Here is a 14,189-nt window from a genome sequence, read left to right as displayed (position 1 = left end):
GCGTGGTATGGGCATGTAATGAGGAAGGATGACCGCTATGTCGGTAAAAGAATGTTAGGGATGAATGTCGAAGGACGAAGAGCGATCGGCAGACCGAAAAAGCGATGGATGGATTGTGTGAGTGAGGATATGAGAAAGAAAGGAGTAAGCACTGAAGTGACGAATAATAGAGAGGAATGGAAGAGGAAAACATGTTGTGCCGACCCTACATAAGTGGGATAAGGGCAGGAAGATGATGATGAATTATAATACTAAATAATAGTTTGGGCTATGGACGTTGGTATTGGCCTGGAATTTATACATATTGTAAGTTAAATTTAAATTTAATACTGTGCATAGAACTTTGTGTGATGTTACTACACAGAGACAGGCAGAGAGATTTAGGTACAGACATCACAGGTGGTTACAATTTATATATGAACAAGCAAGAATTATTTCGTTTAGAATTGAAATCAGTGAAGAAAAATTCAGGTCGGTTTTACAATCTATATCTATTTACCATATTTACAAGAAATAACAATTAGCAGCTGCTACATTTTTTTTCTCTGGACCACGTCTGGACTTTTAAATTAATTTCTCAATATATATTTTTTTTCTAGTCACTTATTCTCTAAGTTAATGAAATAAGTTGTACATTGTTTCATTTTTTTTGAAGATTGTTGATACTGGGTACTATTAGTAGTAGGCTTATGGGCCTCCTTAAAATCTCATTCCTTATAAATATCGTATCAAATTGTCACTGCATATTTTTGTTTGTATAATATCAATTGTAACGCTTAACCAAGAAGCTTAATAGTAATTGATGTAGGTAATTATCACAATAAAAGTAGTAGGTAGGTGCATTTACAAAGAAGAATTTAATTGTTAATACGAAAATGCTGTAAATTGCCAATCTAATATCGTGACTGTTTGTATATTTATAATACTCGCTAGTTTATCGACGTAACCTTTTGAGCGGGGTTGTTAATTCACCCGTGTTTAATTTGCACCGTACTGTACAGGGATTATTGTATAAGTTTTTCAAAAATACTAAGATCAGAATAAATAAGAATGAAGTCATATTCCTAATAATAATTATGAAACAAGTTGTAAAACAAAGTTTTACAAAAATTATAACATTTGGATATTTTACACAAGTAGATGAACGCTTCACGCTTCAGCCTGTAATATCCCACTGCTGGGCATAGGCCTCTTTCTCCATGTAGGAGAAGGATCAGAGCTTAATGCACCACGCTGCTCTACTGCGGGTTGGTGAATATATTGTCTACTATGAGTAATGATCGCTATCAGGTGTACACGATAACAACTGGGACCGACTTCTCTCCGAAGCACGGTGTGTAGGCCCACAATGACTAACCAGAGCCATACCGGAAATAAATATTTGTATAAACGCAAATATCCAATCCAAGCGGGAATCGAACCTGCGACCGTCACATGACGTCGACGACACGTACCATTAAACCAGAGCGGTCGTAGACTCGTAAATGATACAAGTTTCAGTAATTATATACCTACCTGCTTATGACTAAATACTGAGGCAATTTGAAAATTTAAAATTTTAAGTTTTATTTCTATTTTTGTATTTTGTACCGGACATTACCCAATCTTATCATTAATAAGTACTTATTTTCGAAATAATAGCTAATCATTGTTATCCAACATATCAAAGTTATAAAAATTAATGTTGTTTATCCAATATATATAAATGCGATCATGGGGGTTTTTGCCCATAGTTACTACGCTGGGCAGGCGGGTTGGTGACCGCAGGGCTGACTTTGTCGCAACGAAGACGCTACTGCCCGTCCTCGCTCTGTGCATATAAAAAGCCAGAAGTTGGCTGGCTATCCCGCCATCGGTCGGCTGGAGTGAAGACCGCGTCTTGGCAAACGTAGTGTGGGACCGTCCCACGGCCCGTTGGACCGACGATCTACGTAAGATTGCCGGTGAAGGCTGGATGGGGATTGCGGAAAACCGGGATGTCTGGCGCGAACTTGGGGAGGCCTATGTCCAGCTGTGGATTGCAGTAGGCTGAGCTGACTGACTGACTGATTCAATATATACATACTCGTATCTATAAGTACATAGTACGAAAATGTTCAATAGTAATACGATATAAAGGATTTTACTTAAGTGTAGGTATAAATAATAGGTCAGTCAAATATTCTTTTCGTATTTTCAAGTAAAAAATTGCAATAAAATCTTTTTGGTTGTATCTTTTTTTAAACTGACTGGTTTTGATACCATGAAATGGTTTTGATATTTTAATTTGATACCATGTAAAAACATTTTAAAAACGAAATTAAAAAAGTAAAAAGCAGTTTTACGTCACTCTTCATTTGCTTTTCTTTTCGCCAAAATGTGAGACTTAAGCAAGAAATTGAGAATAAACGTATTGATCAACAGAAAAGGTGATGACTTTCATCATGACAACGCCCGACCACATAACTTAAGTAAGTCTTTAGCCACTTAACAAAAATTGAGAGTTTGAAAGGGAAATCTTAATGCATCCACCATATAGGGCCGATCTTGTCCCCTCAGAATTCCATATTTTTCGGTCTCTTCAGAATTCTTTAGATAGTGTAAAGTTAACATCAGAAGAGAAATGTCAAAACCACAGGTCGCGATTTTTAATGAGAAAGCCCAAAATGTCTACAGCAATAGAATCCTGTAAAACTTAGATGGGTAAAGGTATACCAGGATCTGATGACAAAAAGAGAAAAAAGAAATTGACGCTATCAATACTGGGGAAATTGGAGTAAAACGTTTTGATACTTTTTTTCCTTATTTACAATTTATTAATAAGGATATTTTTTTGAAAATCTTACTGTAGCGAATGTGGGGTTCGAAATTTAGATGAAAGCTCCAATTACTCTGTTCATGAGTTTATTAATTATAAAGTATAAGTATTTCTCGCAATTTTGACCACTTTTATACCATTCTCCTAAGATCTCAGGTTGATTGGGATATTATTATCCTAACAGAATGTTGGTTGCATGACCCCAAGCCTATTCCTGTGTTGGATGGTTATAGCTCAATCCACACCCTCAATAATTTAACACAAAACGAAGGGGTAGTCATATATTACAAAACTTTTATAAATGTACGACATGAGGAGCCGTCTCTCAGTGATGCAAACTGTCTCATTCTAAAAATAAATTCAACTACTTGCATTATTGCTATCTACCGCCCACCAAGCTACAAAAATATTTCTAATTTTATTGACTCCTTTGATTTGCTTCTTAGAGATCATACGCAATTCAGGAACATTATTATCATGGGTGATATTAATATTGATATTTCGCCACTCTCATCTGACTACAGACACAATGAATATCTTGACTTCCTTGCTAGCTACGGCATTTTAGCAGCCCATAATATACCTACGCATGGTCGAACTTGCTTGGATCATGCCATGATGAAAACTAAAGAATCATCCTACTGTTTTATTATCGAATCTGATATAACTGATCATGAGAGTGTCGCCGTGAGCGTTAATATTGAATCCCAGAACTATAACTATGGTCCTTATAGCAGAAGGATCGTTGATAGAGGTGGTGCTAGTGACTACTTAAATAACGTTGACTTTAGTTCCGTATTCACTATGAATGATGCTAATGATATTACAAAATTTATAGTTAATGTATTGCAGAATGCTTTGAATTCCAACACAAGAGAGGTCATTGTGTCAAAAAGAAAAAGAATAGCAAAACCATGGGTTACACCTGATCTGTTACGCTGCCTAAAAAACCGCGATAGACTAAATAAAAAAGTTAAACTGGCTCCTAATAACGATAGTTTAAAGTGCACATATAAGCGATATAGGAACTACTGTACCGACCTACTTCATAAACTCAAAAGGCAATATGAAAGGTCCCTGATTTGTGAAGCTGGTTCAGATAAAAAGAAACTTTGGAACGCAGTAAGAAACATTACTTATACTTGCAATAAGCTGGACAAATCTACGAGCCTACTCTGTGGTGACGATCCTGTTGCTAATGCTAATTCTGTCAACAAATATTTTTGCGAAATCGGACAGTCATTGGCTGAGAAGCTCATTCAGCCGTGTGTCACACCTGCTCAAAGTAAGCATGATTTCCCCAGGTCTCCCAACTCTCTGCTGCTTTGGCCCACTGATCCTGGAGAGATAAAGGTTATTATCATGTCTCTGAAAGATGGCTGTGCCGCTGGAGTTGATAATATCCCCGCCTGGCTTATTAGGCGCAACTGTAATTTGCTCGTTGCACCCATCACCCATCTTTGTAATGTTGCACTAAGCACGGGTTGCTTCCCTGAGCAATTTAAAATATCTACTGTCAAGCCAATCCACAAGGGGGGTGATGAGTCCAGCGTCAGCAACTATAGGCCCATTTCGATTCTGCCAGTTCTCTCCAAAATTTTAGAGAAACTTATGAATAAAAGGTTAGTTTCTTTTCTTGAGTCTAACCATATATTATCTGACTCACAATTTGGATTCCGTGCTGGTAGATCAACGGAGGACGCAGTGATCGAGATGACAAACACATTAATGTCTGGAATTGAGAATAAACGGAAACTTCTCGTAATTTTTCTAGATCTTGCCAAGGCTTTTGACACGGTTGCTATCTCTATACTAATTGATAGGTTGGAGGAGGTTGGTGTGAGAGGCTTATCTCTTCTGCTTTTTAAAAACTACCTGCAAAACCGAAGGCAAAGAGTCAGGATCGGTCAAACAACAAGCGACATTGTACCCATCTCATATGGGGTGCCTCAGGGTAGCGTTCTTGGTCCCACGTTGTTTCTAGTGTACATAAACGAACTTTGTCGAATGAAGATCCCACAAGGAAAAATTATTTCCTTCGCAGATGATACTGCTTTACTGTTTGACGGCAGTACGTGGGAGGACGTGTATGTTGCTGCACAGCGTGGATTTGACAGTGTATCGGCATGGTTAAAAAATAACATTCTGACTTTAAATGCAACTAAGACCAAGTACCTGGCTTTCTCCGCCACTAAAAAGGGTTTACCATCTTTTGGCATCATTCGAGCACATGTTTGCAACCCACCTTCATACACCAGTTGTGTATGTCCGGTTCTTGAAAGAGTGGACAATATCAGATACTTGGGGGTCATTATTGACTCTGCGTTCACCTTCAAGCCCCATATTTTGTCTCTCGTAGCTAAACTAAGGAAACTCACCTACATTTTCAAATGCTTAAGACATGTAGCTGATCGGAATACTATCAAATCTGTCTACTATGCGCTCTGCCAATCCCTTATAACATACTGCATCACTGTATGGGGTGGTTCGTGTAAGTCAGCCCTTATTGGTGTAGAGAGAGCCCAGCGAGCAATCCTTAAAACAGCAGCGTCACTTCCTTTTAGATATCCGACCGACGATCTTTATAAATCCTGGGATGTCCTATCGGTGAGGAAATTGTTTATAACTCATATTCTGTTAAAAAAGCATTCTCAGCTCCCATTCGACCCTAAAATTAATCAAGACAAAAGACGTAAAAACAAAGTATGCCCCTCTATCAAGGTTTCAACGGCTCTAGCTCGGAGACAGTACTATTACTTGGGAAACTTTCTTTATAACAGGGTTAACTCCCGTATACCCATTTATCACCTTCCAAGACTGAAATGTAAATTCACTATTACCAACTGGCTCAAATCTTTCACATACGATGATACAGAAAACCTACTTGTTCACTAGCAGCTGACTCTAGGTATATAATTGTTTGTATTTTATTATTACTATTATTATTATTATTTTTCTCTCTAATTACCTAAATTTTCTTGTTGACCTTTTGGGTCTTTGTTGGCAATTACTATAAATTGGTAAAACAAGTTTACATATACCTTCATCTGCGAGGCTTGTCTCCATTTGGACAAGTTGAGCACATGATCCTGTATTCTTAACTTTGGGGGGGGGGGACCTGGTGACTTATAGTACAGGTATTTTATACCTTATTTGAGCACCAGTCCTTCGCTAATCGTGTTGTCAAACTTTGTGTAAAAAACTTTGTGTAAAAATTACTTATAACTTATTTTCCTCATAATGTAATCTTCATCTAAATAAATATTATTATTATTATTAATTATTTATAGGCTATCAAGACTTGAAAATGGTTTCAAATACTGCACACCAATAAAAAAGTCTTCATCGAAAGTGGAAGACGAGGAAGACGCAGTATTTATGATAAACCTTTCCTCCTGCATCTCAATTAGTCGGTCTTGTTCTAATAATAATAATAATGATATTAATACGCTTTATTGCACACCAAAAACAGAAATTGCTCTGCAGATTATGCTCTAGATTTTGAGCAGGATATTCCCGTTATACCCAAGATCAATAATCGTATCTAATTTTGTTATTACTAAAAGTTAAGAGGTGTTAGCAATCCTCGGATTTCAATAGACACAGGGGACAAAATATGTTTGTTGATTTTTCTGGTCAGTAATCTATTCAATTACTAAACATCTCAAAATATTCTCTACAAAGTATTTCGGGAAGGCATTCTGACATCCAACCCTTGTAGGCTTCCTAAATAAATAGAGGTAGTTTACAGACAAGACAGTCTCGACTGACCCTGGCGATAACAACAGAAAACACCCTATGACCCTGCTTTCTGCTCGGGGGGTTATGGGTTTGATTCCCGATTTGAGCCTGGGTGTAATATACCTATGTATTTATCTTAGATAATTATAGATAGCAGCCGGCTGATAGCTTCATTTAGATGAAGCTATATCAGCCGGCTGTTATCTATAACTACAAACATTAGTAGTCGATTTGTGCAAATATTTCTTTCCATTTTGGATGTCTGTCCTTGTGGGTCTCCCTATCATGCCTCGGAGCCTTCGTTAAGCCATCGGTCCCGGTTACTTGATATATTATTACCTGTTATCGGTTGTTACTCAAAGTAGGAAACATATCCGCCAACAAGGAGATGAGGCATTGTCAGTTTAGATCAATTGAATTTATCAATCATTGTTAATAAAATCTGTACCCCTCGACAGGCAAAAAATTAAAATTTACTATGAATTTTTTATTATTATAATAATCTAACCCAGATTAACACGCGACAAGGTATTATTATAATATCAGACATTAAAGTTGATAAAAAAAATTACAATGTTTATTAAAAATCATGAAAATTATATTTAAAAAATTATTATTCATATTCTTAAAAAATAGACGTAATTTATTTCCTATATTTTTTACAATTTGGTGAACGATCCCTATCTCTTTTCTTCTTCTTACCTTTTCTTTTCTTGTCTATGTCTCTTTTCTTCTCTTTTGAAGTCTTGTTCTTTTTACTTTTTTCTCTACGATAGTTTGATTCTGATGAATCACTACTGCTATAACGTCTTCTACTAACCGACTTTTGTCTACTATCTGATTCAGATGTCAGAGACTCATGACTACTATATTTCTTTATATTTTTTTTTCTATGCCGAGTCCTTTCTTCTTCTGATTCAGATGTCAGTGACTCATTGCTACTATATTTCTTCTTATATTTCTTTCTATGACGACTTCTTTCTTCTTCACTACTGGAAGAGTCCTTCCTATTTATCTCTCTACTTGCATTCCCATTCTTTCCATTTGAATATTTATCTTCATTTCTTCTTGGTCTTTCTTCCTCTTGTCTCTCTCTTCTGTCTTCTATTTTATGTGAGTCTCTAACTCTTGGATCATTTGAATTTTTACTTGACGAAGCATCTTTCTTGATATCCTCTCCTTTTGTGGTGTTATCTCGTTTAGTTGATTTAAGTGTTTCTTTCTTTTTGTACTCTTCGTATGATTCAGTATCTGAAATAATTTACTAAAATCAGTGTTTATTCTTATTATAGTCTTAAATAGCGAAAATCATAAAGAGTTATTCAAATGAATTATATAATTCTAATGATGTTGAATAATGTCCAATCTCTTTTTAACCGACTCCTAAAAAATGAGGAGGTTCTCAATTTGATTGTATTTTTTTAATGTATGTTACATCAGAACTTTTGACTGAGACCCGTTTCAATGATTTTTGTTTTAATCGAAAGATGGAGCGTGTCATGTGGGGTACAATTTAAATTTAATTGAGATCTAACAAGTCCTTTTCGAGTTACATGTAATAATGCGTATTTGCTTGACTATTTTTTCGTCGACCTATGTTGTATTATACCCCATAACTTTTCACTGTGTAAACCGATTTTGATGATTCTTATTTTGATCGATGCTTGTTTTGTAGTCCCATTTAAATTTGACAGAGATATAATGAGTACTTTTTGAGTAATCTTGAGTACTTGTTGATGTAATTAAAATCGGTTTTTTTCGTCTTCTATCAAAATCTTAATATCAAAAAGGTTTTATACATTAACCTGTTATTAGATAGAGTTGGTGGTAAAATATAATGGTATAACGATGCAATAAATACAACCAACCGTATCTACTTTTAATCAAATAATTGTAATTTTAGTATTGGCATGAGAAAAAGAAATGAAATTATCTTAATTTGTTTACAAATTACAACCACCATGATTATATAAAACAGACAATAAATAATTGTGTTTACTCGCAAATGAAAAATACAAACTACAATTATATCGACCAGTAACATAATGACGGTCAACGAAAGTCAAGTAAATACGCATTATAATAGATAACTCAAAAAGTACATGTCAGACCTCACATGACAAGCACCACATTTAGATTAGAAAAAGAATTATCGGTGTCGGTTCACCCAGTACAAAGCTATGACGTAACACACATACCTCCTTCTTTTTTTTAAATCAGTTATAAATTTAAATCGTTAATTAGATTAAAAAAACTTACTTATGACTTTTGATTGTTTATCATACTCAGATTTTGTAACCGGTTGCATCATGAATTCACTCAGGCTGACCGTTTCTTTTTTAACCGTTATGTCCACCATTACACGGCCATTGTCTTCATCTAAACTTACAACCTGAAAGTAATATTTAAACATAATTAAATAATTTTGCTTATTTATACTATTTATATTAAATTTTTAAACATTTTTGATATATTAAATTAAGATATTTTGCATAAGTTAACCCTTGAATACAAGTCTTGAATCTTGATTGGAACCAAAAGGTTTTTAATTTATGGTAGTAAAGTAATAAAAAAAACAGTAACTGGATTTTTGGTATAAGCATTTTTATAAACGCCGCAAACACATTGGCCTCCACTAGGATGTACTTGTGTTAAGGGTCTGAAAACAACCACAATATACAAGTAGAAACTTCCCAAGCACGGCAAACATCTGTATGGCCGGTACAAATGTATGCCATAAGCAGGAATTGAACCCGCAACTATCAGGGCAACAGTTAGCGACGATGTTTCAAGTCAGCTTATGTTCTTTAACGAGTTTTAATTAATCGTTTTGTTTGTCCTATATAAAGAGAGACCTATACTATATAATAAGACCTATGCTATACTAAGTCTGCAATCTGTGAACACAGTCTAGACACAGCTAGACATTATATTAGATTTGATAAACCACAGATCCTCGCAAAAGAACACAGATTAAAGACTCAATTAGCACATTCTGCGTAGATAGGACTAAATAAAATATTGATGTATGTCGGGTAGTTTCGAATAACTTTGTAACGTTAGGACGTCTAACACCTCAGTCCTCCCGTGACCATGGTTGCTGTAAAGTATCCGAAACGTCAGGAATCAAAAAGTTAATAAACCGCGATAAAATCCGAAAAAGTTGTTTCATTTAAATACAAAATAAGGGTTAAATTGTTTTTAAAATCCTCTTCTTGTCCTAAAAATCTCTCCTTGGGATACAATATTGTAGGAAGTTTTGACATGCGCTTGCCTTATAAGGACTCTTGAGTAGAATTGTATAATGAAAATAATTTATGTTATATTGTCATGAATTAATCTAAATATAAGAAGCTGTCTTTACATGTTAAATTGTATGGACGAAGTTAATATAACTTGGGAGCTCCTTAAACAAGTATATCTTATGCTTTATTTGTTACTTTTATTTTTGTTTTAATATTTGTAAACATGGTATTTTTTTAAAAGATTTAATTTGTCATTAACGTACTAACAGGTACAGGGCAGAACTTATTTTAAAAATAGACTAGTTCTTGCTTGGATTGTATATCTTTAGAGAGATAGTTATATCTATAATAATGGTTATCCCTTTATTTTTCTGTAATATTTCGTGATTGTCTAAATCTTCAAGTTGGCTTCAATTTTATCAATATCTTTTAGAATATAATTTTGGTACAAAAGTATTAGGGCTCACCTTGCCATAGTAACCACTGTGCTTGCCGGACGTAATCCTCACAAATGAATTTTTAACTATAGATAAATTTTCATCTTTATCTTTGTCTTTTGATGATTTGTTCTTCTGATTTTCTTTAATCATTTTATCAGCACCTAAACCGAGGCCTTTTGGTCGTAACTGCGGCTGTTTATATTTGGACCTGTAAAATGAACATTTATATAATTAATGAAAATCTATTTGCTTTTATATTCATAGCTTCATTATAAAATATCAGTTTGTAGTTTCTGTGTATGAAACTTTTTTCCTATTAAAACTCTTTCTTTGATTTTTTATATTATAGATTTTAATATTTGCCATAATTGCAATAATGACGGGCATCAATAAAGTTTACTGCGATGCTGTTTATTCCTAAAGCATTGTGGATTTGATTCGCACCCTGAGTCTGATAGAATAGTGTAATATGTACTTATTTAAATATGCAGTATATTTATCATAAAAAAAATGTTTTATATCAATCGGCTGTCACTTAAAACAAAGGCATTAATTTGCCTACAATATGAACCGAAGACCACATGGTCTTGTATATCAAACATATGTATTTTGTTATTTAATAAAAGAAACAATATAACCTAAGCATAGATTTCTCTTACAATGAGTTTTAAAATTAGTTTACAAAGTAACAATTTTATTGCATGTTATAAAGGTAATTAATAATTTATATTGCCTGTATGAAACGGTAACTAGCTGGTGTCACTACAGGAGAAATATTTAAAATATGAATTACTGGTTTTTATCAATTGTTTAGAATCTGGCAAAATCCACTCTGTAGTCTGAAATTTTAAGTTGTTTTCACAAATGTGATGTTTGTAATGTAGGTTTATTTAAATATTTCGATACACTTTGTAAAAGGCGAGTTGTTACTTTATACACAACCGGAAAAATTATGACAAAGTTGTTTTATATGCTTATTTACTGCTAGTGGAATTACAGGGGCACAATGCGTTTATTTTCTAATATGTATTACATATAATTATAGTTAAGGAGTAAAAAAATTTAGAATACAGAAACCACTTCATACTCACTGGTCATTACTCGGAGTCCAACCCATACCTCGAAGCATTGCCAATCCAAATTCCTGAACAGGCACGGAATCATAGTCATCAAGAGTTGACTGAAATTAATGAAATTATAAGATTAGGCTTTGATTTCATTAAGTCGCCTTTTTTATTCATTTTGTATGTACAATATAATTTAGGTATTTATAAAAGTTCACCTCAACATTTTACTACATCTATTGAGCCTCAAATGTACATCACGAATTTAGGTGTACAAAAAAAAAAAACAAAGAAAATAATATTAAATATACCAGCCAGTAGGTATTACAGTAATCTAGTCTAAGATCTAACTACACATGCTTACCCATCAAAAATTTTAAATTTTCTTGAAAATCATCATTACATAGTATAAAACAAAGTAGCTTCTCTAGCTGTCTGTATGCTTAGATCTTTAAAACTACACAACGGATTTTGATGCGGTTTCTTTAGTAAATTAAGTGATTCAAGAGGAAGGTTTATATGTATAATACATTCAGAGTTTCTAATGTGATGTCTTAAATAATTACATTTTTTAGTGCATATATTATATTTATTTTATTATATATTTATTATCAGCACTGCACCCGTGCGAAGCTGTCGCGGGTTGCTAGTTACCTATAATTTCTCAACAGTCAATTTAAAACTTTATACATCTTAACAAGCTGACTCGGCAAATGTTGTCTTGCTGCTAAACGCAATTTAAAAATAGGGGTTGGTGGTAGGAAGGTGAAAATTTAGGGTTGTATGTATTTTTCAATGCCAAATCATAATAAAATAAAAAATAAACAATTATCAAAAAATTAAAAAAAAAATAGGGGTGGACTACCCTTAACATTTAGGAGGATGAAAAATAGATGTTGTTAGATTCTCAGACCTAGCCAATATGCACCCAAAATTTCATGAGAATCGTCAAGCCATTTCGGAGGAGTTTAACTACAAACACCGCGAGAATTTTATATATTAGATAATAATAATGATAAATAACTTTATTGCACACAGTAACATATATCAATTACATAAGAATAAAGCTTAAAGGGGAAAAAAACAATTACATCGCATGCAACGGGTGGTCTTATCACTAGATAGTGATCTCTTCCAGACTATCCACATCTTAGTATTAGGTTAGTTACTAACAAATGTAGGTAATGTACCCAGTGTTATCCAGCAACCTTAAGCTAGCCACAATGTTTAATAAATTTTAATCAAATAATTGCAGTAACCTAATTATAGCAGTTTAGCAAATAACAGAATTTCTAATGAGTAACATATTTAATAATCATACATAATATTTTTATTGATAGATAAGCATGTGAAAGATTATGAAAAAAATTTATATATATTTTTAAAAGAAAAAGCTTTGTACCTCTTTTTGGCCTTCAATTACTGGTTTTGCATTAATTGGCACAACCAATGTAGGTGTTTCCACAACTTTATCTTTCTTAGCATCCTCCAATAGTTCTCGTACAGCCATTTGATCCAAAGTCTCATTGTTCGGAACATCTTTATTTTCTGATTTGTCATCTTTCATCTCTTTTTCATCAAAATTTTCAACTTTTTCAGCTATTTCCTTTAACCTTTCTGCTGTAATTAATGTGTTTGGTTTCATAGGTATAACTAATGGTGTTTCATCTTCTATTTTTTCTCCTCTGAAATTTTTTTCAAAACAACTCATTGTAAAAATATTACACAACGAATAATTGAAATTATTAAAAATCGGGATGACAAACAGCTAACGATATAGATTTATTTACTTATTTACTTCTTAAAGTAGGTACTCACAAAATAGAAATAAATACTCATATAATTATTAAAAATTCCTAGATCTACATGTATATACTAATATAGCTTTGTACATCATCACTATCAAATACAAGTTAAATATAACCTGACAAACATGAATGATTTCGTTTTATCAATAAATTATTGAATATTATATATATTTTAAGAGATATAACTACACGAGTTCCCATTTATTTATATATCGAACAAACAAAACCGACTTACCCGATAACTTTGATAGATTTCTCTTCGACACAATCAATGTATTCCTTATTCTCTGCAACTAGGGGTTTATTTTCTTTTTTAGTTTTCATAAATCCAAATGAAATTTTCTTGCCTTCCATTATGATTTAAGCCAATTAAATATATGTGAAAATAATCAAATTGTTTTATAAGAAGTCAACACATTTTTTATAGGTTTGAGTTAAGCATTCATTTTGTTCCACAGTTAAATCGAAAATATTTTGTATTGAGATTACTTTTCAGTTAATTATAGCATTGTATCGTACATAAATGAAATATTTCTATTAAAGCTAAGCTAAGCTTTTTAAGTTTGTATAATAGTTCAGTTCAGTTCTTATTTGTATAGTAAATACAAATACTGAGAAAATGGAAGATGCGCTTATTGCATATTATCTGTCAATGTCGATTTGTCAAGAGACTCGCGAATCGCGATGAGCTTGACAAGTTGACACATTTGCAATAAAATTAAAGAGTGCGTTCCACAAAACTATGGCAACGATAGTGAAGCACTCTCTATCGTTCCACCTAAGGCCAATGGTTGTTACGAGCAATCGCTCGAAATCATAAATGACATCACTGTTCGCGACCAAATCGCGCCTACCTCCCCCACAAAATATATAATATAAAAAAATAAAAGTAGTTTATTTCTGACTACTACCTCCACTACCTCCTTGGAACTTAAAAAGCCGACCGATGGCGGGATAACTTTCCAACTGCTGGCTTTGAAATACACAGGCCAGAGACGAGTTATATATTAAATAATGAAACTGTGTTATCCCTTAGTCGCCTCTTACGACACCCACGGGAAGAGAGGGGGTGGCTATATTATTCATTAATGCCG

The 14,189-nt window shown here is 33.6% G+C and overlaps 1 protein-coding gene across 1 annotated transcript; it reads right to left on the bottom strand.

Moving 5' to 3' along the window:
- Positions 1 to 7,163: 7,163 nt before the first annotated feature.
- Positions 7,164 to 13,769, bottom strand: LOC123658854 (G-patch domain and KOW motifs-containing protein). Its single transcript, XM_045594147.1, has 6 exons — positions 13,331 to 13,769; positions 12,690 to 12,972; positions 11,315 to 11,403; positions 10,251 to 10,431; positions 8,798 to 8,930; positions 7,164 to 7,789 (listed from the first exon to the last, which is right to left on the bottom strand). The coding sequence occupies exons 1-6, from the start codon at positions 13,447 to 13,449 to the stop codon at positions 7,182 to 7,184; spliced, it is 1,413 nt and encodes a 470-aa protein (XP_045450103.1). The 5' UTR covers positions 13,450 to 13,769; the 3' UTR covers positions 7,164 to 7,181.
- Between the last annotated feature and the right edge of the window lie 420 nt (positions 13,770 to 14,189).

The sequence above is a fragment of the Melitaea cinxia genome, chromosome 13 (assembly GCF_905220565.1).
Source record: "Melitaea cinxia chromosome 13, ilMelCinx1.1, whole genome shotgun sequence".
Taxonomy (NCBI): Eukaryota; Metazoa; Arthropoda; class Insecta; order Lepidoptera; family Nymphalidae; genus Melitaea; species Melitaea cinxia.
This window is presented reverse-complemented; position numbering and strand designations above follow the sequence as displayed.

Coding starts and splice junctions, on each gene's coding strand:
- LOC123658854 (XM_045594147.1), bottom strand. CDS start 13,449: ATGGAAGGCAAGAAAATTTCATTTGGATTTATGAAAACTAAAAAAGAA. Junction 12,973..13,330: donor AAATCTATCAAAGTTATCGG/GTAAGTCGGTTT, acceptor AAAAAATTTCAG/AGGAGAAAAAATAGAAGATG. Junction 11,404..12,689: donor TAATTGAAGGCCAAAAAGAG/GTACAAAGCTTT, acceptor CATTAATTTCAG/TCAACTCTTGATGACTATGA.